This window comes from Camelus ferus, chromosome 4 (genome assembly GCF_009834535.1).
Source record: "Camelus ferus isolate YT-003-E chromosome 4, BCGSAC_Cfer_1.0, whole genome shotgun sequence".
Classification (NCBI taxonomy): Eukaryota; Metazoa; Chordata; class Mammalia; order Artiodactyla; family Camelidae; genus Camelus; species Camelus ferus.
This window is the reverse complement of record NC_045699.1, coordinates 64887065-64912513: the sequence shown is the minus strand read 5'-3', so window position 1 is coordinate 64912513 and position 25449 is coordinate 64887065. Positions and strand designations below refer to the sequence as shown.

Here is a 25449-nt window from a genome sequence, read left to right as displayed (position 1 = left end):
AGGTTAGGTTCTCACAGGGAGGTCACGTGAGGAAGGAAGGCAGAGAAGTGAGAGTGTGTAAAACAGTTGGGGGGTGGTGGACAGTCCAGAATTTCTGGATCAGGAGATGAGTATGTGGACAAGGTAGACAATGTCATAAGAAGAGTCAGCTGGGGAAGGTCATGAAAAGCCTTGAGTGTCGAGCTCAGGACTTTAGAAACCCCACTTCCATCAGCCCACAGACTTGCCTGAAGCTGTTCCGAGCTGCCCGTGGGATGGCAGACAGAGTCAACTACCAGAGCCCCTGCTGAGTACTTAGCCTGTGAAGGGAGAGGGTAGTAAAGAAGCGTGAGACCCGGGCTGGCCTCACCAGTGTCCGGTGTGTGGCTGAGGCAGTCACGGGGCCCCACACTCAAAGAGGCCCATGCCTGGTTTAATGCTCTGCTGTCACCATCTCGAAATTCTTAATAATTTTCCCTTCAAACTTATGCCTCGTAAATGAAGTCTGATGGGACAGGGGAGCAGGGCAGGAGCAGAGGAGATCTGCACAGACAGCCTCCTTGGAGCCTTGCCTCCCAACCCTCCCATCCCATACAGAGCTGCCCAGCGCACCCAGCACGCATGGGGCTCCCCACTTCCAGGGGAGCATGCAAGGTCTGTGGGGCACTGTCCACCTGGGAGGCTGCCCCGCGGGTCAGAACCAGAACATGTTTCAATGCTGAGAGAAGGCAGTGGTGTCCTAGGAGACACCAATGACCACAAAACCCAACACGTTTCTTCCTCACCCCTGTGTGAGGCAGCCACTTCTCGTGAAGACGATGACATGGGAGGGGAGGAGATGGAGCAGCCATTGTCCCTTTTCCCTTCCCATCAGTAAGCTGAACATAGAGAATGTTAATGGAATGTGCATCTATCAAGAACTGAAATAAAAACAGTTGAGTTAGTTTTGTGCAGCATTTCCACTGTCTGGGGAGAACAAAATACAAATGCATATATGATTTACAAACTACGACTCCACATATGTTAGCATTTAGAACTGGCATTGCACAGTACCAAGCTGAACAATAAAACCCGTGTTAATAATTTAAATTTTTTTTCTTTACGCGGAATGACATTAAATAGTAAACTCTAAAAGCACCATAAAGAGTCTAGAAAGAGACCATGAAAAAAAAAAAAAGCTTTATATTTTAGTACTTAACAGCACTTTTTCCTACATACTCATTTTGCACTGGTCCCACAAATTATGTTACCAGCCTCAGTAAAACCCAATCTCTGCCCTCAAGGAATGGTTATTTGTGGAAAACCCACTTGTTGTCAGCTGTTTTAATCTTCCAAGCAACCCTTAGAGATGGGACAGCCTTGAGTCATTGTCACACACGAGGAAAGACAAGTCACCTGAGACCACATGGCTAGTATCACATGAGTCAAGGTTCAAGTCCAGCTCTTTCTGACTCCAAGACATGTTCTCTCCCCACCGTGTTGTATTACCTTAAGTGGATCACATATCTTTTCTAATTTTTTAAGGGTTTTTTGGCTTTACCCAAACAAAACAGAACAAACCAGCCCTCTGGTGTGCCAGTTGTCACACTGGACTGCAGTATTTGTTCCCTGAACGAGGCAGGGTTCCTCGGTAACAGGAGCTTTTCTTTTTGATCTTTATTATGGAAAATTTCAAATTTATACAAAAGAAATGGACTCTAATGTATCCATTGACCAGCTTCTACAATTATAAATATTCTTTCATTTAAAAAAATGTAATGTAATTTACATAACACAAAATTCACCACTTCAACCATTTTTAGGTGGACAGCTCAGTGGCAGTGAAATACATTCACACTGTTGCACAACCATCACCACCATCCATCTCTAGAACTTGTTTCATCTTGCAAAACTGAGAGTTCTATACCCTTTAAACAACAGCTCCCCATCCCTCGCCTCCCTCTGGCAACCACCATGCTACTTTCTGTCCCTGTGAAGTTGACAACTCTAGATGTAAGTGGAATCAGACAGTATTTGTCCTTTTGTTACTGGCTTATTTCCTTTAGTGTAGTGTCTTCAAGTACCTTTCATGTTGTAGCACGCGCCATAAATTCCTTCCTTTTTAAGGCTGGGTGACATTTCATTGTGTGTATATTTTGTTTGTCCATTCATCTAGAGACACTTGGATTGCTTCCAACTTTTGGCTATTGCGAATAACACTGCTACTCCGCATCGTCTCTACCTTCATCCACTCCCCACCCCTCATTCGATTATTAGCATTACTTGTAGGAACTGTATTTTATTCATCTTTGTATTCCCCTAACGCGGAGCCTGACATACAGTAGGTGTTTTTTAAATGTTTGGGTGGATGACTCTTCCAAAACTATCGTTTTAAATATTTTAAGCAAGGTCCATAACGAGTGGACACCTCCTTTTTTTCTTAGACTCACAGGGGAAATGTGCACATAAAATTTTGATTAAAAATTAAATTTATGAAGAAAAATAAGAATTTAATACTATATGTATGGATCAGCAGAACAAGGAAAGTAGCTGAAGAATCTGACAGGAGAGTTTATTTTTATGCCAGTACCCACAATGCGGTGGACAAAAGCCAGGTATTTCTGGAAGAATCAGAAACCTTTGGAAGCACCAGCTTCACCTGTTAACAGCAATGGACTCGTTAGTAGTAGAATTTTCAGTTGATTCCACATATCCAGAAAATAATCTGTGAGTAAAACTTGTCTTTTTGTAACAAAGTCCTTGATAGGGTTAAGCAGCTGTGTTTAACTGTCCTTTGGGTCATAGATGGAAAGCTCTACTAATGGGATCCAAGCTTGAATGCTCACGGCCTGACTTGCCTGAATTAACGTTGCTTTCAGTCAGTAACCCCAGCACCTAGAGGGTCGCCCAGGAAGACAAAAGTTCTAATCAGCCTAACAGGAGAACTAAATCGGCACTTCTTACAAAGGAGGGAATTAACGAGACACCTTGTGGTCCTCCTCTCCTCTGTGGAGGTTTCAGCTGCAGGAGGGGGCTGACGGGCAGGTGGAAACCTTCACAAGGGAAGGGGCCTTCACAGTGGCTTGACTGCGTCCTCCTTCCCAGGACCTGGGTGTCTCTGAGGGGCTGGTGCTTGGAGTGTCCACCAGGAGAATCTGAGGGCTCCCACTTTAAAGAGAAGGCTTGGGCCCCCCAGCAGATGTCCAGGGGCAAACAGTTAGAACTGAGCCCTCAGAGAGAACCTGAGTCTACACGGACCATGCGGGTGATGGCTGGGCTGTGGAGGCCACCTGGTCTTAATCCCCGACTCTGCCACGCGCGGGCTGTGTGACCTGGAACAAGGCACCTTACCTGCTGTTCTGTAAAGAGCAGGTGAACCACTATTTCCTTAGAAGGTGAGTAGCGCCAGGGGAACGTGCCCCTGTGCCTGCTGCCATTCAGACCTTTGAACAGGACTCCGAGTGACAGTGCCCCAGCGGGATTAGGATGGGACAGTTGCCCTGAACGGGTGGGATTTGCTCACCTGACCCTTATTCAGCCTTCCGGGCTCCACCAACACGTGCCCACTTCTCCCTAACATTTTTGCACCTTCTGCCCTGCAGGGATTAGCCTTTTCCTCTCTGACTCCTGTGGCCGTTCTGCCACCCACCCCACCCAGTGCACCACACTGTGTGGAGCACTTGTTTCCATGTCCAGCCGACACTGCTGATGTTGTTTAAGCTCTTTGTGGAAAAGCCCCCAATGTCACATTTCCCCTGAGCCTTTCCCATCTGTGCCCATGTCCTTCTGTTCATTTTTATGGCACAGACATCTGACCAGGGGGATGTCACCTCCAGTAATTAGACGACAGGCCCAAAATGTTCACATCTCCCCAAAGCTGAGATCCTTTCCACTCTCCTACCACTAAAGCCTGCCTCAGGCTACTCTCCCGTACAAATCTGGTTGCAGACTCTCTTGAATTTATTGGTCCCTCAGCAGACTTCTTCCTGGCAACGCTAGGCCAAAGCTCCAAGAATGAATGCTAACAGCTCCGAAGAGTGTTTCCTCTGAGCAGCTCTAAGCTACCTGGACACAGGTGTCACTCACCTGGCATCAGGCTCTGAGACCTCTGTACCATCTGTCTAAGCAGTGTCTCGGCCACATGGAGACCACAGGGCCCCTGTGACAGGAACCAGAATCAAGCACATTCTCTGGCTCTTTAACCAGCATCCCTGAACTTCTGAGTGGGGACTGGGCTGTGCACTATCCCCAGGGAGTATAGAGATGAGTCCAGCAGGGCCTCTGCCCTCTTGAGCTCCCGATCACAGGGACACCAGTGAAGATTACCCAGCACCCGGGGTGCACAAGGCACCGTCAGAGCACTGAGCAGGGGTGATGACTGCCACACACAGGCCTGTGTTTAGAGGATGACAGTCCAGGTGGAAGGAGGAGAACTGACAAAAGCACGAAAGAAAGTGGGAAAGGACAGGCATGTGATCAGGGGATGCATTTGAGCATAAGGGGAAAGGGCGGAGCAGAGGAAAGTGACACAAAAGGATTCTGGAAAAGAAAGCTGGGATCAGCTTAGGAAGGGTGTGTTTGCCTGGCTGAGGAGCTAGGACTCCTCCTTTCCTCTCCCACACGGGCCCCCATGTGTGTGACCCGCATCCTGCTAGGCATTCAGTGTTGAGCAAAACAGATACTGTTCCTGCCCCCATGAAGCTTACAGTCTAGTGCAGGAATTAGTCACACAAGTGTAGCATCGCCACAATCAAAGTTCCTGAGTAGGGTAGTGACACGATCCAGTCTGCATTTTAGAAATCACTCAGGCCAGAAGAATTGAAGTGGACTGGGAGGAACAAGACAGGAGAGGGACATAAAGTTGAATGTCCACCTTGGCAGTCAGGCCTTTGCCAAGGCATGGAGAGCAGGGGACAGACAAATGAGACATTGCACTGGGAACGTGGGAAAGACTTGGGGTGTCTGGTGGGTCTGCTGTGGTAGCTGTGGATAATGGCAACTTAAGAAAAGAAAGAAAAGCAGCTTTAAAGTGCACTCCAGATGGGATAGTCACTAGCAGTTTTGGCCATTTTGAGTTTGAGGTTCTGGTGGGTCATCCAGCTGTGGATTGAGACGTAGGGGCTTGGAACGAGAGATGTCTGAGCTGACAGTATTTATCAGGAGTCATCAGTGTACAAGTGACACTGTGCTCAGGGACAAGAGCTCCTGGAGAGAGAATTAGTTGCCCTGCTGTGTTTCCAAGGGTGAGAATTAAGGCTTGTAGGCCACAGGAATGGAATTCCAGGTGGGCTTCTGTTGGTCATCACTAGCTGATCTCTCCACTGTTCGGCAGGGCAAGTATAAATCCATGCCACAGTAAAAAAAAATATCATGAAAACTCTGCTTCCTGAGAAACTGGTATGCTTTTTTTCCTCACAGTGTAAAGTTTGCATTGTTCCCTTCTTGCTTCAGCAACCAGGAAGCTCAGAGCTAATTTTGTAACTCAATTTTAGACTCCATATAGGACCTGCATATCCAGATACTCTTTTACCCAGTAAATACATTCTTACATATTTACGTATTTTCCAACTCTGATTTTTTTCCTTTGTTTTAGGTGCTCATGTAAGCTGCCTCAGATCCTTTGTAAAATTAGGTGGGGTGTAACTGTATAAAAATAAGTATTTCCGTTACCCTAATATTTTAAGGTCTTTCTTGCCACCCTTGTGCAGTAAGTCTTCCCAGTTACTGAGCTAATATTGGCTAGATTTTAGCAGGAGGGATTCTTGGAATTTACAGCAGCTAGACAATAAATTTAACACTCACATAACTCATTAAAGCAGGATAAAAGTGGAGCTTCAAACATCTCTGTGTTTGCCACCAAGTCTGTGAAGGGAGTGGTACCTTTAATTCAGTTCAAGATATGAAAGTCTGATCTTTCAGAACAGAGAATACACTGTTGAAATTAAAGGCTTGTCTGTGTAGATGAGTACTCCAGATACCTTCAAAGGATTGAGGTGTTGACTATAAGGATGGGTTGTTTTTTAAGCGTAAGCTGTTATTTTCTTGACTCATAAAATGCAGTTTAGTTAAAACAAATTTCCTTATCAAACAGCATAAGCACAAAGTTGATTGGACAGTAAATCTTATTTTTGATCATCCTTTTTAATATAAATAATTATTTTCAAATTATAATTTGCTATTGGCAAAGATCAGTCTGTAAATGGCTTTCAAACTGTGCTCCACGGCTGGTGCCTTAGGGACTGCAAAGGTGCGGGGGAGACCTTTGCAAGGAGAGCCCGGCCGCCGTCCCCACCCACAGCCCCCCAGAGCAGCTGGGCGGTTGAATGTAGCAGGGCTCCTTCTGTATAAGGCACTATCCAAAGAAAGGGTTCCTCTCCTTAAAGTGAGAAGGAAAGTTTGCAAATCATCCCATGGAAGGGCCTATCCCACTAACTTGCTGTTGGGATCTGACCGTGGCTAATACGGAAGGGGCCGGGGGCAGGGTTTGGAATTCTGCCTTTGGTTCCCACCCTGCCTCCTACCAGCTTGGTGACTTGGGGAGATGCCTTTTCCTCTCTGAGATAGCTTCCTCTTCCGTAGAGTAGAATGCCTCGAGGATAACAGCCACTTCACAGGTAAGTGAGGATTAGACAAATCAGCAGATGTACAAGTGCCGCCTAACAGAGTTCAAGAGCTGATGGCTCTCACTCCACTCCTTTAACCCTCCTCTCCCGTCTCCATCTCCCAGGAGGAGCCAATCACCTTCTGCGAGGAAACCTTTGTGTCCCACTATCGGTCCGGAGCCATGCGGCAGTTCCTGCAGAATGCGACACAGCTGCAGCTCTTCAAACAGGTGCCTCCCTCCCTTGCCTGGCCTGCACCGCGCCTGGGTCCCTGCTGGTGCCTCTCTCAGCCGAAGTGTTCTTATCTTTCTGCAGCTGCCTCCACTCTCAGCACTGAGGCCACAGGCAAGGGTGGGACTCAGGCCTCAGCCTAAAGAGGCCCAGAGTCTGGGGAGGGAGATCCGGTGAGAAGGGTTCTCAGCCACCAGACGGAGCCTCTGCAAATATGCCACGTGGTTTTACAAGTTATCGGACACATGCAGCCAGGTTTTTAGAAACTCGCTTTTTTAAGCTCACAATTCCAGAGGCCCTTTCCTGTCTTGGGAAGCATGGTGGTTCTTTGGTCATAGACTGTGGAGCCCAGCTGAGTGGTCTTCCCCTACTTCTTTGTACTAGCTGTTATGCTTTTGTTCTTTCTTTGTATAGTTCATCGATGGTAGATTAGACCTTCTCAATTCCGGCGAGGGTTTCAGTGATGTTTTTGAAGAGGAGATCAACATGGGCGAGTATGCCGGTGAGGGCATTGCATTTTCCTTTCTGAGCTGTGGGCTGCCTGTGGGGTTAGGGTGTGTTCTCAAGGAGTGGCAGTGACTTCTTTTTCCCCTCACTGGGGTTTAATGAGAGACTGATTTCAACCTTTGCCTTGGAATATTGGAGGAACTCCTCTTCATTTTCTGCTGAGATGCATGTTGGCCCATCTGCGGTCCTTCATCCTGGAGTCAGTTGCTTCCCCAGGCTGGGTGGGGATCTAGGTAGCAGGTGGGTGGGGTCTAGGTGGCGAGTGGGCGGGGTCCAGGCAGCATAGTGGCCACATGATGCAGTGGAAAGCACACAAGGCATCCAAATAGGAGACCTGGACTTACTGACTAGCAGTGAAAACCTGGTGGAGTCATTCCACCTCTTTCAGCCGAAGTGTTCTTATCTGTGCACAGAGTGTGACGGTGCCTACCTCACAGGATTCCTGTTGAGATTAAATCAGAGACCCTGAGGAAAGGTTTGTGTGGTCTCCCAGGACAGACTCTGGCACAGGATCACTGCTCAGTAAATGGTTCTTTAAAATGTGAAAATCATCACAGAGCGCCCAGTCTCTGCAGACCTTTAGAACCAGGGGGATCATCCTCTCATTTTTCAGAGGAAGCATCTGAGGCCCAGAGAAGCATTAGTAGCTGCCCCTGCCTCCTGAATCCCAATCTGGCCTTCTTTCCAAGTACCAAGTCTTTGTCTGCAAAGTAAAAGTAAATGCAAAATAATAATAATCACTGGCAGCCCCCTCTTATTGCCAGGTGTGTGTCTGGTCTGGACTATGCTGATAACCCAGCTCGCAGTCCTTACACTCAAAGTTGGGCACGATCCCACCTGCAGAACCCCTTTGACGGGCCTGTCCAGCCTGTGCCGCATGGAGAGCACAGTTAATCAATAAAACCAGTGCATGCGTCTGCGGCAATGATAGCAGATCGGTGATGAGTGTTTCCTGGACACCTGCTGTGTCCAGAGCCCTGTAGAGTAAGAATGGGGGACTCGCTGCTGCCCTCAGGGAGCTTGAGACAGGCAGGAGAATGCTACATAGCTAAAGACAAACACAAACTGAACCACTGCAGGAAAAGGAGCAGACACAGGCTTTTGTGCAGTTAGAAGAGGGCTCTGTTCCATGTCACTCAGTAACATGGGGGCTTCACAAAGGAGGCAGGCTAGAGTAGCTTTCTAACAGAGGAATATGAGTTCTGGGGAGAAGTCAGGCTGTTAGTGCTGCTAAACTGAGTCATGTTATTGGGACTTCTAGAAGAAAGCTGTCTGCTAAGACCTCCTTGTTTCACCAGACAGAATGAATCAGTTCTCCACAGTGCCTCCTTTTTCTTTCCCTGTCACTACTTAAGCAGGGCCGAAGGTATGTCCAGTAGCGTGCGTACACTGGGACACGTGGCCCTGTGGTTCCTGCCCTGGGGTGGCTCCCAGAACTTGAGAGAACGTGGAACTCTGAATGGGTGTCACCTATTCAGAAGAAGTGACTGAGTTGGTCACTGTGTGTACTCAATCGAGAGAGTAGGGAATGGTGGCCAGGCAAGGGGAACAGCATTTGCAAGGACATGGATGACTTGGAGGATAACCGGTCAGGGAGTCTGAGGTAGTACAGGATGGAGGGGCAGAGGGTGAGCGGTGCCAAGAGAGGCCTGGAGAAGAGAAGTGGGGTTGCTAAGGGGTGTGACCTTTATCCCCTAGGCAAGAAGGAGGATTTGGGTTTGTCCTCAGAGCACTGATAGATCAGATCTCAGCTTGTGAAAAGAACCCAGAGGCAGCGACTCATTACTGTCTCCTTCAGGGAGTGGGGCATGAGAGCCTCCCCAGGGGTCTGCAGATTTTGAACTTCCCAAGTCCTACATGCTGAAAGCAATTGGAGGAACTCCTGAGGGCAGATAACTTCTTTAAATGACAGCTTCTCTGACTCCTCTTTCCCCAGGAAGCGATAAACTGTACCATCAGTGGCTCTCCACAGTCCGGGTAAGTGGGCCCCTCCTTAGCCTCCTGGCAGCCCTCCGCCCCCCCCTGCCACCCACAAGGCTGTCATTTGGCCCGGGGCACTCCATTCTCTCCACTGAAGACACCTTTGTTTGTCAAGCCAGGGTACTCTCCTGCCAGGTGGAGATTCGCAGGATGAGACTGTCCAAAGCCAACCCTCAGGGAGGACAGTAAGAGCTGGGAGAGGCCTTCTTGTCTCAGGAGGCAGCCAAGGCGTGTTGAATGGATATTGGCATCTTAGAGCATTTCTGGGGGTCTCTTTCTAGGGCCAGACCAATTGGGAACTTTTTCTGGGAAAACCAAAAATGTGTCCCTCTTGCTGCTCTGAAATATTTTTCAAAACGAAGACTCCTGGGAGGATGGAGATAGCATCACTGAGAGTGTTTTCATCCCCTCACTGTTGTCATGAACAATTTTTTATTGTGTTGGAAGCCAGATGCTTAGGGCTTCAGAAGCCACTAAAGAGTTCAAATGTTTGCCTTTCCTTTACCTGGGTCTATCAGTGAGAACGGACCAAAGGCCACCTGTGTGCCGGGCGCCACTCTGTGTCCTGGGGTTAAAATGGGGAGCAGGACACAGGCCCTGCCCTAGGGGAGCCCCCGGTCTTATTGGGGAGGCAGCACATAAACAGGCAACTCCAACATAGTGTGATAAGTGTTCTCTCCTGCTTGTGGGCCAAGTGCGTGGCTGCCAAGGCAGGTCCCTTGGAAGTGGCTGCAGTTGGCTGAGAGTAAGCAACTCCTCAATGAAAGGCTTCTTTTGTTCCTGTTGTATGGCCAAACACGGCACTTGGCAAATCACAGACAAGCAATAAGGACTTGTTGATTGATTGATAAAGGGAGTTTTAATACTCTAAAGGACCATTGAAATAGGATACTGAGTAATTCTGGAAAGCAGTCTGGAACAAATGAGTGGGTGAAAAATTTCTATTATCCTATAACATAGAATGCTTTCTAGGTCAAATTTTAAAGTTTTAAATAATTAAAGCTCCAAGTTTCTAATATGGGCAGTTACCAAAACTTGTGCTAAAATTTAATCCCAGTGATTACATGGTGTACCTTACTCTTGTATACACACTGGGTCCAGTCTCTGTCTCTGTTCGCATCAGTTGGAATTCTCATTCCAAACCACCACAGAACTGATCATTTGATGCATTTGGTTAATGCATCTTTACCCTGGCCCTTGACACGTGACCCCATCTGGCCTCTCAGCCACTTGCCATTCCTCCCGTGACGCACTGACTGCTTGTTACTTGCAGACCACACCATGGCTTTTCTGCTTCTGCACTTCTATGTGTGCTGTGTCCTATGTCTGGAATGTTTTATCCTTTGTATCCCCAATATGAGCTCCCACTCATCCTTCATGGAGAGATGGTTCATCCTCTAAAGCCTTCTCGGGCCTTCCACCGTGAGCTGTGCCCCCCTCTTTGTGCACACGGCCAGTACAGCTCTCACTACCTTAAGCTGTACTTGATTCCCTGGTGCCCCCCAAACTGGAGGTCTTTGAAGGCAGAGACTAGCCCTTCCGTGGCTTGGTACCCTCAGCCGACCATAGGGCGTCCCCGCAGTGAGCGTCACAAAACATCTGGAACCTGCATGCTTCCTGTGTGTTCATTGCCTCCTCTGTGCACTAAGAAAGCCTTCCCTCCTCCTCCTCTTCCCTGCTCTCCAAAGAAACAGAGCTGAGAAATTGATATGTTGGGTTTATACTAAATTCTTTCCTTTTCTCAAGATATACATGTTAATCAAAGCAGCCTACCAGAGTAATTAAAAACAACAACAACAACAACAACAACAACAACAACAACAACAACACAAAACCAGGGTGAGGATGGGATAGTGTGAGACTAAAGATAGCATGTTATCCAGAGAAGCCAGACACTCCTGGCTACTCAGGCCCCCAATTTTCTGCTCTGGCTTGGTATTACCTATAGAATCCATTGCTATTAGACTCACCTTAATGTCGTCCATGGTAACTAGACTTTCTTGGGAAGCCGTAGATGACTATGAGGAAACCTTTGCCTCAGAGAGCCTGTGATGAGCTTTCCTTCCAGCCAGCGAACAGGTGCCAAGCCAAATACTGAGCCTGGGGTCCCCCTCAGCTAGTTGATCACCGTCCTCATCCTCCCACCCCCCAGACCCACCCATAGGGATCCTGCCTTGGCTGTAACTTAATTGCCCGGAACCAGTTACCACCTAGGCCTGTTTCTCTAATTAAGTTACACACTCTTGAAATGTTGCTTAACTTGATTAAAGAGAAGAGGTCTTTGTTGGTGTTGGCCTAGTGTATCTTCAGCCGAAATTGCTAATTGATGTTTTTATTATAGAAAGGAAGTGGAGCAATTCTGAATACTGTAAAAACGAAAGCAAACCCAGCCATGAAGACTGTCTATAAGTTTGTAAGTACTTGGTCTCGGTCTCAGGGTCCAAACAGATCTGTTCCTTAGTACGACAAAACTCTTAAATGGACCTGATCCTGTGTTGCAGAGGTGATCTGGGGGCTGCTGTGTTAGTTCCTAAAGCTCTCAATGCTCTTAGAATTATTTAGCATTGATATTTTATGACCAGGTCAGTGACATTTTTAATTTAAAGTGTTCCTGCTGGTGGTTGCTGCAATAGAGAAATGGGAGGCTACTGGTTTTAGCTTTTAAAATGTATATTGGGTGCTAAGATTCAGGCTGCTCCTTGCCTGTGTCCCTGAGACCCAGAGGTGTTGGTCTCAGATGTTCTGGCCGACCTTTCCTACCTGTACCCCCGTGATTATGTCAGAATCAAGCAGCCCCTTTGCTGGTTACTGAAGATTGTTCATGGGGGGACATACCCCCTAACTTTTGTCCCAAATTCTTCATCGTCTCTCTCATCGCTGCTCTATAGGAAATGCGTTGTTTGTGAAACTCGTGCCCACGGCAGAGGGAAAATAAGAGAACACGCCAGTTCCCGATGCGCCATCTTTTTTGAGCCTCAAGTATTTTTTCTCATGATTTCTCTTGCCTTGCTAATTTGACTCTGAGCCACTTAACTGGGGTGGTTTTGTTTTATTTCCATTTTTAATTGTGTTAGTCCTTTCTGTGCTTAAATTGTAGTTATTTTAATGGGGTGGGTGGCCGCACAGGTCTAGAATCATAGAAAATAAAAGCCAGGGTGTCTGCCGACATGGGATTTAAGAAATGGCACCAGAGAAACCAGCGATGTGTCTGTTCATCCTGGGCAGAATATTGGTCCTGAGGCCCTGCCCCGGTGAAATGTAATAGATATTCTGAATCTTGCAGCTGGAGAAGCTGCTGCTCTCCTCTTCCTGGTTGGCAGCTGTCACCAGGCTGCAGGGATAAATAATTACAGAGAGCAGAAGAAGGGCTTTGGAGGGGGAAGAAAATCAGTGCTATCAAAATGCAGAAAATAAAATCTCTGTAGCCCCTTTAAGGCTTTTCGTTTTAAACTCTCAACATTGTATTTGTTTTCATAGCCATTATGTTTTCGACTGGATGATCCCATTTTTCCTTCCTTTTCTAGTAATCAGAGAAGGTGATTCGCAACGGACTGAAATCAAGCATAGTCCCTGCTGGAAACAGAAAGAGAATCTTAACTTAAATTAATTTTTCATGCAGGCAAAAGATCATGCAAAAATGGGAATAAAAGAGGTGAAAAACCGCTTGAAGCAAAAGGTACTTGAAGTTCTTATTCAAAATGTATAAGCACCGTGAATGAAATGCGTGGCCACAAAAAAAAGTACGATGTGATCAATAGAGGCCGTTTGATACAGTGTTGTTAGCACACTTCAAAATGCATTACCAGCTGTCCGGGAGTTTTCACACTGTTATAAATATTCACAGACAAAAAACTGTCTTCAAATAACATTAAGACTGGCTTAAACCCACAGAAGCAAGCAAGTTCAGAGTACCACTGTCGGTCTGTCCTCTGCCCACCCCGCCGCACCTGGGCTTCACCAGGGTCTGGACGAATTGGCTCAGCCTCTCCATCCCAGCACCACCACCTCCTACAGCTGACCTCTGCCCTGGGGCTGGTTGTGACCAAAACCAAGAAGCATCTCCAGGGAAATGACTGCTGTGGTCTTGGCATGCACGTGGCCACCACACAGAGCAGGACACAAAGGGTGGATCTGAGGAGGAGGCCGCAGGCTCTGCTCACAGTTCATGTGTGAGACTCAGAGGGGCAGGAGGAGTTCAGATCGTCTCCTTGGATCATCAGTAAAATCACATGAAATCATACATTCTGGCTAGGAGTCCCCTACCTGATTCTCTAGGCTTGTAAGGGAGGTTCATGTAACAGAGAGGATATTTTCATATTATTATGAATATCATCATCATTATTATTGTTGCCCCCCCTTCATTAAGCACCTTCTAAGGGTGGTCCAGGCTAGGAGCTTTCACATTTAATCCTGGAGGGGTGGAGTTATTATTCTCATTTCATGAGTAAGGAGACCACGGTTCAAAGGGAAGTAGTTTCCCCAGGGTCACACTGTTTGAACCTGGCAGAGGCAGGATTTGATTCCAGATCCATCTACCACAGTGTCTGTGCCCTTACCACTACAGTATTTCATACTGCCTTCCTGAAACAAGTGTTTTGTTTTCCAAAAGATGTTTGGGATCACTTACTTTGTTATCCCCACACCCCAGGACTGGATCTTCTGCGGTGCTCCAGCTTGCTTTCCCCACACTCCAAAATGCACCACTCTAGTAAGGGCCTTTGTCTAGCTTGGCAATTTTTTGAAAATTGAAAGCAGTTTTAATTTTAGGAAGTCAGAAAGGACCTCTCATTGAATGGAAATGGTCAGAGGAGTTGATTCCCTTCTTTTTAATTGCAAAATAATTTGCTCTGACTAAGCATTTAAATTCTTAGTTTCAACTGAGAGTGAATTTTTTAACAGCTGAGATTCAAGTCCTGAAATAAAAAATCCTGTGATGTAAATTCAGGTAGACCTTAACCGTGGTCTGTTGCACCCCATCAGAGACTGGCAGGTGGAATTCTTTACTTGAGTGTTATTTAAGTCCCTAAATATACCTCTTTATCTCCTATTCCAGTCACATGTAACTGAGTTGGATTGCAGGTATTAAATGGAGTGGCAGGGAGGGGAGAAATCCCGCTGAGTTTTCTCTCCTTGGTAACTCCATAGGGCTGGTATTAGAATATTACTTGAAGCAAGCAGAGGAAGGGTCCCTCCTGAGGTGGAGGACACGTGTGCCTCCTTGGTCAGATCCACTGTCTGCAGGCTATTGCCTCCCTCCTCGTGCCTGTAAGCATTGGGCCTTAAGAAAATCCTCTTTTTATGATACATAACATTTCTGCAAATAACCAATTAAGCTCAGGGTTTTTGATATTGTGCAAAGGTTCGCTTAAACAATCTAGATCACTCCCCTTCCACACCATCTCCCTTTCCTTTCCTTGATAGTATCTGAAGCAGAGTCCTCCCGCCCCTTCTCTTCCCCCTGCCAGTCTTTTTCAAGAATAGCTCCAGGAGATATTGTTCTATAGAGAGTGTCAGTACATTTCAGGTGACACAAATGGTGAAGGCATTTCATAGAAATGCGGCTTGTCACCGTTGGACTGTTGACAGATCTATTAGTGCACCCTTTTCAATTTTCACTTTTCCCCCCTTCGGTCTTACAGATTTCTACAGACTTGATATTTTGCAGTTGTTCTTGGAAGAGCTATTTTGTAATTGAAACTCTAGCGTGGTTCAGGACAGGCAGGACCGAGTCTTCTGTGGTGCTCCAGCTTTCCTTCCTGAGCTAATTTAGGATTTGGCTTCATCTGACTTCTCTCACTGCCCTAGAAAATATTTCCTTGGCTTTTTCATTCCCTTCCCCGCTGCCCCCTCCCCTTTACACGGCCGACATATCCATGTGGCTCCCCAGATGCGTCCAACACAGACATCTCAAGTTTTGTTTCTGCTATGAAATTGAGGCAGTTCCCAACAAAGACCCAATTTTCAAATGTACTGGGCTGCCACCTGGCCTCCTCTAGCTCCGCATAGCAATGGTGACCTTGTAGATATAATCAAGAACCCAACCTTGCCCTCTTAGCTCTCGCCTTGGGTTTGAATTGCAAATAGAAAATGTGGGGCCGACCTGCAGAGAGGTCACCATGGTGTGTGGAGGGCCCCTCTCTAATATGACTGAGCAGGGCCCCTTCTCCATCCCTCGTTCATTTGTGCTGCAGACTTTCAAAGCATCTGAAAGAGGAGCTTTCAGGATATCCGTGTGACCATCAGCAAATAATTGTTACTAGAGACTGTAGCGTGGCTTTATTCCATACCTGTTCTGTTTCAGCCATAACAACAAAAAAAGAAGGATGGATAACATATTTCTCTGGATAAATGGAGCAAGATGGTCAAGTTCTTGTATAGCTTGGCCTCCTTTGAAGTTTGACTTGCTCAAAATTAGGAAGAAGAAATGGCAAAGAATGCTACCCAGCCATCTCTTTCTAAAGGGAAGATGCAGTGCTTTCGTCCAGAGCTCCTCCTGCCAGACCTGGCTGGCTGGGGAGAGCTCCACGCAGCTCGGGGCTCCCAGCAAACTGCATTCTCTTGTGGTGCCTTACATGGCTGGCACAGAATGCCCTGTTTTAAAAGTGATGGCTGTACACACATTCTTTCTCACCTACAGGGAGCATTATGGTATTTATGTAAGGATGTCATTTTTTGCCTATTGGGGAACCCCTCAAAAATTATCTTTTTTCTTCAGTATCAAAATGATTGAATCAGTTGGGCCCATTTCACAGCCCTTTTTTAAGTTCCCAAATCTTTGATCTTTAAAAGATAAATCGACCTTGTTGATTTAGAATCTGTGTGACTGAAAGGAGCAAATTCACAGTTGGGTTAGCGAAGGCTTGAGTTTCTTTCTGGCTAAACGTTTCCTAGCGTACTAAAGGGAGTGAGTAAGCGTGTGTGGGGCAGGGGGATGCAGGTAGACTCTTGTAGAACAGACATTTTCACACCTTATCTCACAACTGTCAGCTCCCTGTCTCCAGACACATTAAAATACGCTGCAGCCTCAATCACAGAAATTCCAACATGGGATACTGTTCTGATATCAATATTCATATTTTAATTTGCATTTACTGTATTGTGAAGTAGACTGGGAAAGAAGGGCACTGCACAAACCTGAACATGGAGACCAGCAGTCTGAGGAGTCAGAGGTGATAAGGCCTCAGCCTCACACCCACGGGAGCCTTTAAACCCCTGCACCATGGCATGGTGTTTGGGTTTCTGAGGCAGACGAGCTAGGCTCAATGCTGGTTGTGTAGGATATTAACTGTCTGACTTTGAGTAAGTTACTAGACCTCTCTGAACCTACTTTTTCTCATTTATAAATTAGGGGAAATAGAGGGTATAACTCAGTAGTAGAGTGCATGCCTAGCATGCACAAGGTCCTGGTTTCATTCCCCAGTACTGCTAATTTAAATAAATAAATAAACAAAAACCTAATTCCCCCCCCCCCAAAGAAAGGGAAAAAATAAATTAGTGGAAATATAGATTTTTACTGGATTGTTCTAAGGATTAGAAGAGGTAATGGGTTTCAACAGTAACACATAGTAGCCACTCAGTAAATGGGAGTCTCCATCCCATCTATTTTCACCTGTCCCACATCTGGAGCAGGCAGTCTGCCCACACAGCCGTGTGCACACGCCCTGAGAACATGGCTGGCCTGGGATCATCTCCCTTTTGGCCTTCCACACGGCCGCCAGAGTAGTCCTCCAGGGACCCTGCTTTCTACCTCCCCTGGGCCAGGAATATTCTACTCAAATCTCTGCCTCGTAAAGTCACATCCTCAGCTCCTTCAACATCCAGCCCCCAACCCAGCTCCTACCCAAGGCCACTCAGAGCCCCCCTTCCTCCTCTGGGTTCCTGCCTCCAGACTTCTCCTGGGTACTCTGTCCAAGGACTCGTCACATGCTGTCCCAGCCATGATTTTTGATTCAGCTTAGGAAGGTGGTAGAAATTGGATTATTTACTGACTCCTCTGCTTTACCAAGGGATAGGAACTGGTAGCATCCCAGCTCTCAGCAGAGCCATGGGGGCTCCTGAGAAGAGATGGCTGCCCTGCGGTGGCCTCTGATCAGCTTCTCTGTCTACTGTCTTCCTCCTGTGTGACCCTCCTGTCAGCTTGTTGATTTGGTTTTTTTAATGACATTTTGAAGGTCAGGTTTTTTTTTTTTTCCATTTACAAACCAAAAAGAGTTTTATTGGGAAAATTCAACACATCAGACAAGCAAAAAGAAAATAATCTCATTTTATAACCTGCATTTTCACTAACCGTGTCCCGAACGTTTCCCAGACCACTAAATGTTTCATGCACATGTTGTTTCAAATGTACAGTTTTATCTGATGGACATACATACATTAATTAATCCTGGACACTTATTTCACTCCAGTTTTTTGTAGACATATATCCTCATAGGTAAAAACCTTGCAAGAATTCTTAATTATTTCATCTGGATAAATTTCTAGAAATAGAATTAGTGGGCGGGCCAAAGGCCCTGTACCTCATTTAGAGTTTTGATATGAATTGCCAGTTTGTGTTCCCACCGGCAGGGTATAAGAGTGCCTATTTTTCTGTACTCTTTGCTGATGATGTCTCAGTTAATTCTTAGACCACAGTTTCTTTAATCACAGGTACCAAGAGTTGTGTTTTGGGGTCCCTATGATGTGTGAGGTCTCTGCTGGTACATACAGTGGGGGATGTGAACTGGCCCTATTATATCTTTCCCAACTAGGGCTCCTCCGACGTTGCTCTCCCAGATCCTGGGAGGAAGCAGTTGTCCTTCCCCAGGTGGAGGAAATAGTGAAGAAGCTATCAGATTGGTGGGGTGAGCGCAGGACTTTGTAAGAAGTCTTTAGCACCTTTGGATCTTCTAACTAAAGAAAATTAACATGCAGCACTGCTTTTTGGTGCACAAGCACATATATATATTGGACACATTCAATCCAACTTTACAAAGATTTATTGGACAGTGTGGACTGTATTCAAGGCTCTGGAGCAGAGAACCCAAATCCCAAGGAATTCAGTCTGTGGGGATAAGAAGATAAGTGTGCAGATAGCACACAGCTTAGGATCAGTGTGACAGAAGGGTTTCCAAAGAGGAGATCGCATCTGATGATTTCTTGAGCATCTCCTCAACTCAACTCAGAATACCTTCTCTCGTGCTATTGTCCTGGGTTGATAAGGTATAAATGCTAGAAATCGCATCGCTCTGGGCTCCTTCACTTTCCGGCCATGTGGCCTTGGGTAACTTGCCCTCTCTGAGCCCCGTTTCCTCATCTGTAAGAGAGTGATAATCCTCTTTACCTTGTGGTTGTTGTGGGAGCTAAGTTTGATGGTGAAGGTCAAGGTCAGGAGACGGGACTGTGAGTAGCAGGCACTTAACACCGGGAAGCTCTTCCTTTTACATGGTGCACTTTCCATGTTGCAGGGAATAAGGCTCTAACGTTCAGTTTGCACAGGACTGTAACGTTTTCCCAAGTTTCCTCACATCTCATCTCATTTAACCCATTCTCTTAGTAGCTTTGAAGTTCTTCAAGCAGGTGGTGGTCTCCCCATTGTAAAAATAAAGAAATAAATGCTGAGAGATTGAGTGAATTAGAAAGATCAGACAGCTAGTTAACGTTAAAAACAAAATTGAAGACAGTATTTTTACTTAAAAGCAGAAACTAAGACACTTTCCCCCAAACTACCATACATGTTTTTAAAATAACTATTTTATTACCTTATAGTTTTCATTACTATCAGTAGTTTCTTACCAGTTTACCTTAACTGATCCATGTCTTTTTTTCCCAGCCAATCTCTCACATGTGCAAGATTTTTCCTGAACTAGAAGTGAATTTTTTTTCCTGTTTGGCTTTACTCAACCTCTTACGTCTGTCCTCTCAGTAACCCCACTAGATCCAAAATGCCCCTTTTGCCCTTTGTTACTTTCAGGCACAGCAGGAGCCCCTCCCCCTCTTTGTTCCACTTGACCTTAGCACCTTAGGGCAACCCCTTTCCAAGAGAGCCGTTTCTAATTGGCTGTAGGCAGCTTCTCTCATCCCTGAGCCTCGGCCAGGCTAAGACTTGGGGACCACCTGATACAAACCCTCCCTGCAGAACCAAGAGGTCACTATCTCCCTGTGTTGTTACCAAGCAGTGTAGACTCAGCTGGGTGTGTGGAGTTGAATACATACAGGAGGGATCCCTATAGTTCATTTATTTTTATTATTACAGTATAGTTGATTTACTCCCTATAGTTTACTGAGTACCTTATTAGTAGGTACTCAGTTATTAGTACTGAGTACTATATATAGTACACTTTTGAGTAAAAATGTTCTAGACCCTTTTAAGTTGTTCAGTCTCCTTTACTCCTCATAGCTGCCATATGCCCATTTTACAGATGAGGAGACTGAGGCTCAAAGATGTTACATGTATCTCTTCCTTAATGCATTATTATTCAGTAAAGGATCATCTTCCTCCATGTGCCACCATTCTCTCTATTTGGCTAAGTTAAGAATTGTCGAGAGTTTTATGTGCAGAACTTCAGCAGTACTAAGGGTGTGTGTTTTGTTGACCAAAATGTGAATTTGTTTTTGCAATGAAAAGAATTGGAGGTTGTATTTATTATTTTATTCTAGCTCTGAGTTATTTTTACTTGGTGAAAAAATCATGATTTACATGTTTTTTATTTGTGCATTTATTTTCTGCCTTGCTCAAATGAGTATTTAAGCAACTTTCATGACTTAGATAAGGCATATGACGCATATTGTACAAGTTAGCACCATCCGCAACCCAAAAAAGCTGTGGGTATGGTCAGCGGCCAGCTTTAGGCAAAGAAACCATTACCTGCCTTTTGCACACTGGGATTTTTCTTTACCTTAGCAGTTGAGTTCATTCATCAGAAGCACAAATTAAATGTAAATTTCTGAATCTGAAAAAATGCCATCAGCTCCCTAAATTTTCTCCAAGTCATAGACCCCTAACTCAGACTTCAGTCTCTTCATTCTCCTGCCAGAAAGACAAGGACTAAGGAAGAAGGAGCAGGAACACATCGTTTTCACAAACAGTAACATCATCAGTAAACAAATGGGGAGAAAATGTCCACACTCACAAATAATCAGAGTAATGCAAATTAACCAACAATGAGATCTAATTTTTCACCCCTTAAATTAGCAATACATTTTTAAAACAGTAAGGCTAATGAATACAGTGGAACTGATAACGCATCCATTGCAGGTAGATGTTGGTGTAAATTGGAAAGCGATTTGGTAGAATGAATAAAAAGCCTTAAAAATGTTTATCTCTTTGGATCAAGCAATTTCATTCCTAGGGATTTCCATTAAAGAAATAATCCAAAAGAAAGAAAAACTGCCATGTTTATCACTGATGTTTAGAAAGTTATAAAGAATTAGCAACAACCTAAATGCCCAATAGTAGTAAGAATGGCTTATTAAATTATTGAGTATCTGCTCAGTGAAATATTATGCATCCATTAAAATTATCATTCTAATGACTATGTAGCACCATGGAGATGCTTCTAGTAGGGAAAAACAGAATGTAAAATTATGCACGAGCTGTGATCACAAGTAATTTTTAAATGTCTTCATGTGGACAGAGTGAATACATAAAAATGAAAATAGCCATGTAAGGTGGTGGGATGAAATATCTTCCCCCTACTGCTGTGAATTATTATGTTGTCTTTGTAATTTAATGTTTATGATTTTGGTTTCTCTACTCCTTAAAAGTCAAAGGGCCAATTGGCCCCTCCATTTCCTACATCCCTAGTGAGGGGATAGGCTCTGAATATCCCAGAGGGAGCTCTCTGGCAGGCCTCTTAGCGGTGGGGTTGGAGGGAGCCCCTGTGCTCACAGCAGGTGCCATGACCCTGACACCAACCCCAACCGGGCTTCTCCCTGCAGGACATCACTGAGAATGGCTGTGCCCCCACCACAGAAGAGCAGCTGCCAAAGACTGCGCCGTCCCCACTGGTGGAGGCCAAGGACCCCAAGTTCCGAGAAGACCGGAGGCCAATCACAGTCCACTTCGGACAGGTATGTACCCTGGCCCTTTGACTGGTCTGGTTGCTGTATTTAGTTTAGTTTTGTTTTAGCAGACATTATAGCACATGTAGCAGACAGTTTTGTTTGGTTTTTTTTCATCTCTCTCTGGCAAAACAAAACAACTCCATGGAGTTTTGCACATCTTCAGAGATTCACTTGGTACAAATGTGTTTCAGAAGGTGAATTTTCAAAAATGTTGAGGAGACAATGTGGCTCTGGTCAAAAAGCAGCTCAACTGTTGAATAAAGTCATTAAATACAGCTGCTGCCTCCCGACTCCCAGGCACTCCGTTTAGGGTGCCTCTGTTAGCAAAGCATCTCATTAGAACACTTTAGCATCCCAGGCCCTTCTTTGCACCTTCAAATAAAAGACAACAAGCAAAGTCTTAAAAAAATCAATTAGGAGTTCTTTATTAATGTACTTCCTGAAAATCAATACCAGGGGTTGTGCTTCTTAGAGTAAAAACCCGCACTGCGATTGTCAAGACCGATTCTATCACCAGCTGTTTTCAGCCTGAGCATTGAAAATTTGTCCATTTGTTTGATTTTATTTCCCTTAAGTAAAGTGTATAGAAACTGAACATTTTTAATCCATCTCCTATCAGTGGTTATATTTTTGGTTGAGAAAGATTGTATACCCTCCCTGCTTCTCTTGAATTGACTCTCCTGATTAGCAGAAGTCATAATTTTTTGATTTATGAGAAATAACTCTGTTAGCAAGATATGACTGTAACAAGAATTTGCAAGGTTATTTACTCTTAAATCACCTGATTCTTGAGCCGTTTATTAGATGAAGCATGATTAAAATTAAGCTTCATGATTTTACCTTAAATATGATTGCTTTTATATCACATAAATGTTCCTGCTTTTAACAGACATTTATCAAGTGCCTACTGGGCACCAGGCTTTGAGCTATTTAGAAATGAAGGGAACTAATGAAATTGTTGCCGTGGGTTATTATGGGGAATGAGTTTTTTGAAACATAAGAATCTTCCTCTGTAATCAATATTTTCAGTTAATATATTCATACGTCTTAAACTTGGGGACATCCATCCCCCCCTTTCTGATTTTACACTTAAAAGGGATGTTATAAAAATTGAAATGTAGCACCAGAAAGAAGCATCCACAGGGCAGTGCTCATTTGGTTAATGATTATCTTCCAATTGCGCTGGTGTTTGCACCCCTGAGGAGCTGCCTCCTTCCTGGGCGCAGGCCCTGTTGGAGAAATCTGCACCCCAGTTCCCTGGCTGTGTTTGCTGAAAGCGCAGCCCCCGGTCGTCGCCAGCATGGCATTCCAGAGCCAGCTTCCTGCTTTCCTTTGTCCTCATTCCTGCACACACGAACCTTCCCATGAAAAGAGCCCCTCTCTGGAGTTTGGAGCCCATTACAGAGAAAGAGGGGGCGGGGGAGAGGGATTTCATGGTGTTAAACATTCCATTTTCGAAACACAAAAAAGGAGGCCCTATTTGAAATGGAGAAAGACCTTCTTTCCATTTCAGCAAGAAGTAGAGATGCTTTAATGTCATTCCCAGCTAAATGCAGAATAAGAGTGTGTTCGCGCGCGGGTGGGGGATAAACAATTAAAAAAGCCACCCCAAACTCTGTTGAAATAAGAGCTGTCTGTGCCTTCACAGGTCTGTAAACTGGAGAGGATGAAAGTGGCTTTTTTTCCCCGTTTGTCACTTCCCTCACGTGGCTGCCAGCATTATGCAAGTGTACAGGAAGGCAGGGTTTTTTTTTTAATGCATGCATGCAGATTAAGGTCAAGCCCCAAGTATCAGCCATGCAGCAGGCTCTCCCTTACAGCTGCAGCCGCAGAGCCTACCCACAGCCACGAGATGCCTTAATTGAGACGTGCTGTCAAAGTGACAAACACATTTGCATACAGTCTACACTCTATTTATTTTCTCTGGAAAGGTCTGCAGTCTGCTGTTGGTTGAACATTCTTAATCAGTTTGCTGTAAGTGAACTGCCAGCTAGCTCACTTGTGCCGGCCGCTTCTTCATTAGGTGACAGATTAGCTGCAGGGGGGATGGGCCAGGGAAACCGGAGACCCCTTTCTTTTAACTCTTTCCAGCTTTGCCCCGGTGCTAGTTTGTCCTTCAGTCCTTCCCCGGGTGCCCGGTTTAATGGGCCATTGACCAGACCAGGCAGTGTTTCCTGGAGCACCCACTACCGACAGGCCTGAGTTTTGAGGGCTATATGTTCTTCTCAAAGAAGTCTTTTGAGTTACATTTCAGAATTTTTTGCCACCCTGTTCTCCCATCTGAACTATTTTTTTACTTGGTATTTTTCCTTAAACAGACTCCAACCTGATATCCATACCAACTTTAGCCTCATCTTAAGCAGTGATGTTGGTAAAACCATAGGTTGATGTACTGGTCTAATTTTTCAAAAATGTATCAAAAAAAATTTTTTTAACTGTCCATGTTTCACCTAAACTACTCATGTAGCCCCAGCAGTATACATTCTCCTTTTGGAGAACATGTGTCATCTCTGGCCCTTTGAGGAAGGGACCATTAGCTGTATTTTATAGACCCAGTGCTGGAGCTCAGGGACCTTCCCAGGGCCACGTGGCCAGCACAGAAACCTAGGACAGTCCAACTCCAAAGTCCACTCCAGGTCCCTCACCAAGCAGAGACGTTAGTTTGAAATGTCTGTTAAAGCTAACGTGACCCAGAAAAATAATTTAAAGTAGCCAGACAGTGTACACTGACCTCTGAAAGACCCTGGCCATGAGTTTACGTTCTTGTGGATTTCATTCTTTCAGAGCACTTAGCTTTCCAGTGGGGACGGAGACTGCTGAGGTCACTAGTACGTTAATCCCCCCACCTTACAAAGCTAGGGCCCGTGCAGCTAGCCAGGGAACTCCATGGGGACATAGGAAGGGTGGCAGGGAGCCGGGGGTAGGCCTTTGCAGAGCCCTCCAGGGAGATGAAGTGCTCTCTTGCTTCTGCTTCACTGGAGCTTCCTCCTTCAAGGCCGTATGTTCCTCTCTTTAATTCTGCATCTACCCATCCATGTGTTGAGACCTACCATGTGTAAAAAAATAAGTTTCTGTGGGGCGTAATAAGGGAGACAGACCGGCAAATGGACAGCCCAACGCAGAGTGATGAGAACAGTGAGGGAAGTGGCCCAGGACATTCTGAGGGCCCCACGGAGGCAACCTCTTCACCTGCAGGACCACTCTCTCCTGTCCTAAGTCGGACTCTAGAGTTAAAAGATATTTTGTTAACAAACTGAATGTGCTAGCATTTCATCTATTTTCTAAAGCAGACATACTTAATGCCACAGCTCATCATGAGCTGTGTTAATAATGGTTCCAGACAAGAGCGAATAAATGGATTTTTAGTTAGCCTCTGCATCCTTACCATGACTGGTGTCTTTAAGGAGTTCAAACGTCTCTGACCTGAGAATGCCTGTTCCTACCTTGGGAAATGTTTCGATTTAGAGAGGCTGTCAGTAACTCTTTTTTTCCCCAAGTTTAGAATCAAATGAAAAATAAGGCCCAGGAAACAGTCAAATGAGATAAAATGCCAGTTTGCCAGTTTTTTTTACCAGAAGGCTGAAGGGAGAATATTGCTTTACACCTGAGGCCAAATGGGCTTGCTCAGACCTCACCTCAGAAGTGAAAAGACTGAGCTGCTCCCCACAGGAGTTGGAACAATGCAGGCAGCACCCAGGGTGCCTGTGGACTGGCTGCTGTGCAGGGGGCAGGAGGAGGGTGCCCGGAGCACAGAGCATGCTCAGTTCTTTCTCCCAAACTCCAGCGGAAGCACTCCTCTGGGCAGCCCTGAGCAAGTGGGCACAGAGAGAAGCTAAGGGCTCCCCCATGCTTTTCTTTCCTGCGGTGGGGACTGGACATTCTCTCCTTTCTGCGCCTGGGGAGGGAGTGAGGAAGCACCGCCCTCCCCAGCAGGGTCTGGGCGCCCCACAGCCAGAACATCTTGCCTCAACCCTTCCCCTCCTGAGAAAGCAGCAGGGGCAGCACCCCCATGGAAACTGCTCTGTGCCCTGTGGTTAGTAAGATGGACAGGCCCCTAGGTGCTTTCACATCTGTGCTCATTTGATTGAATCTTTGCCGTCAGCTGGTAAGGAAGACGGCCTCATACCCA

General features: G+C 45.7%; 1 protein-coding gene across 4 annotated transcripts in view; it reads left to right on the top strand.

Moving 5' to 3' along the window:
- DENND1A (DENN domain containing 1A) overlaps nucleotides 1-25449 on the top strand; it is a 470303-nt gene that overhangs the window by 397136 nt on the left and 47718 nt on the right. For all 4 annotated transcript variants that reach the window (XM_032478394.1, XM_032478392.1, XM_032478393.1 and 1 more), the window contains exons 14-19: nucleotides 6686-6790; nucleotides 7206-7293; nucleotides 9235-9275; nucleotides 11620-11691; nucleotides 12898-12954; nucleotides 21195-21326. In XM_032478394.1, coding sequence (XP_032334285.1) covers nucleotides 6686-6790; nucleotides 7206-7293; nucleotides 9235-9275; nucleotides 11620-11691; nucleotides 12898-12954; nucleotides 21195-21326 — 495 coding nt within the window. The remainder of the gene's footprint in view (nucleotides 1-6685; nucleotides 6791-7205; nucleotides 7294-9234; nucleotides 9276-11619; nucleotides 11692-12897; nucleotides 12955-21194; nucleotides 21327-25449) is intronic.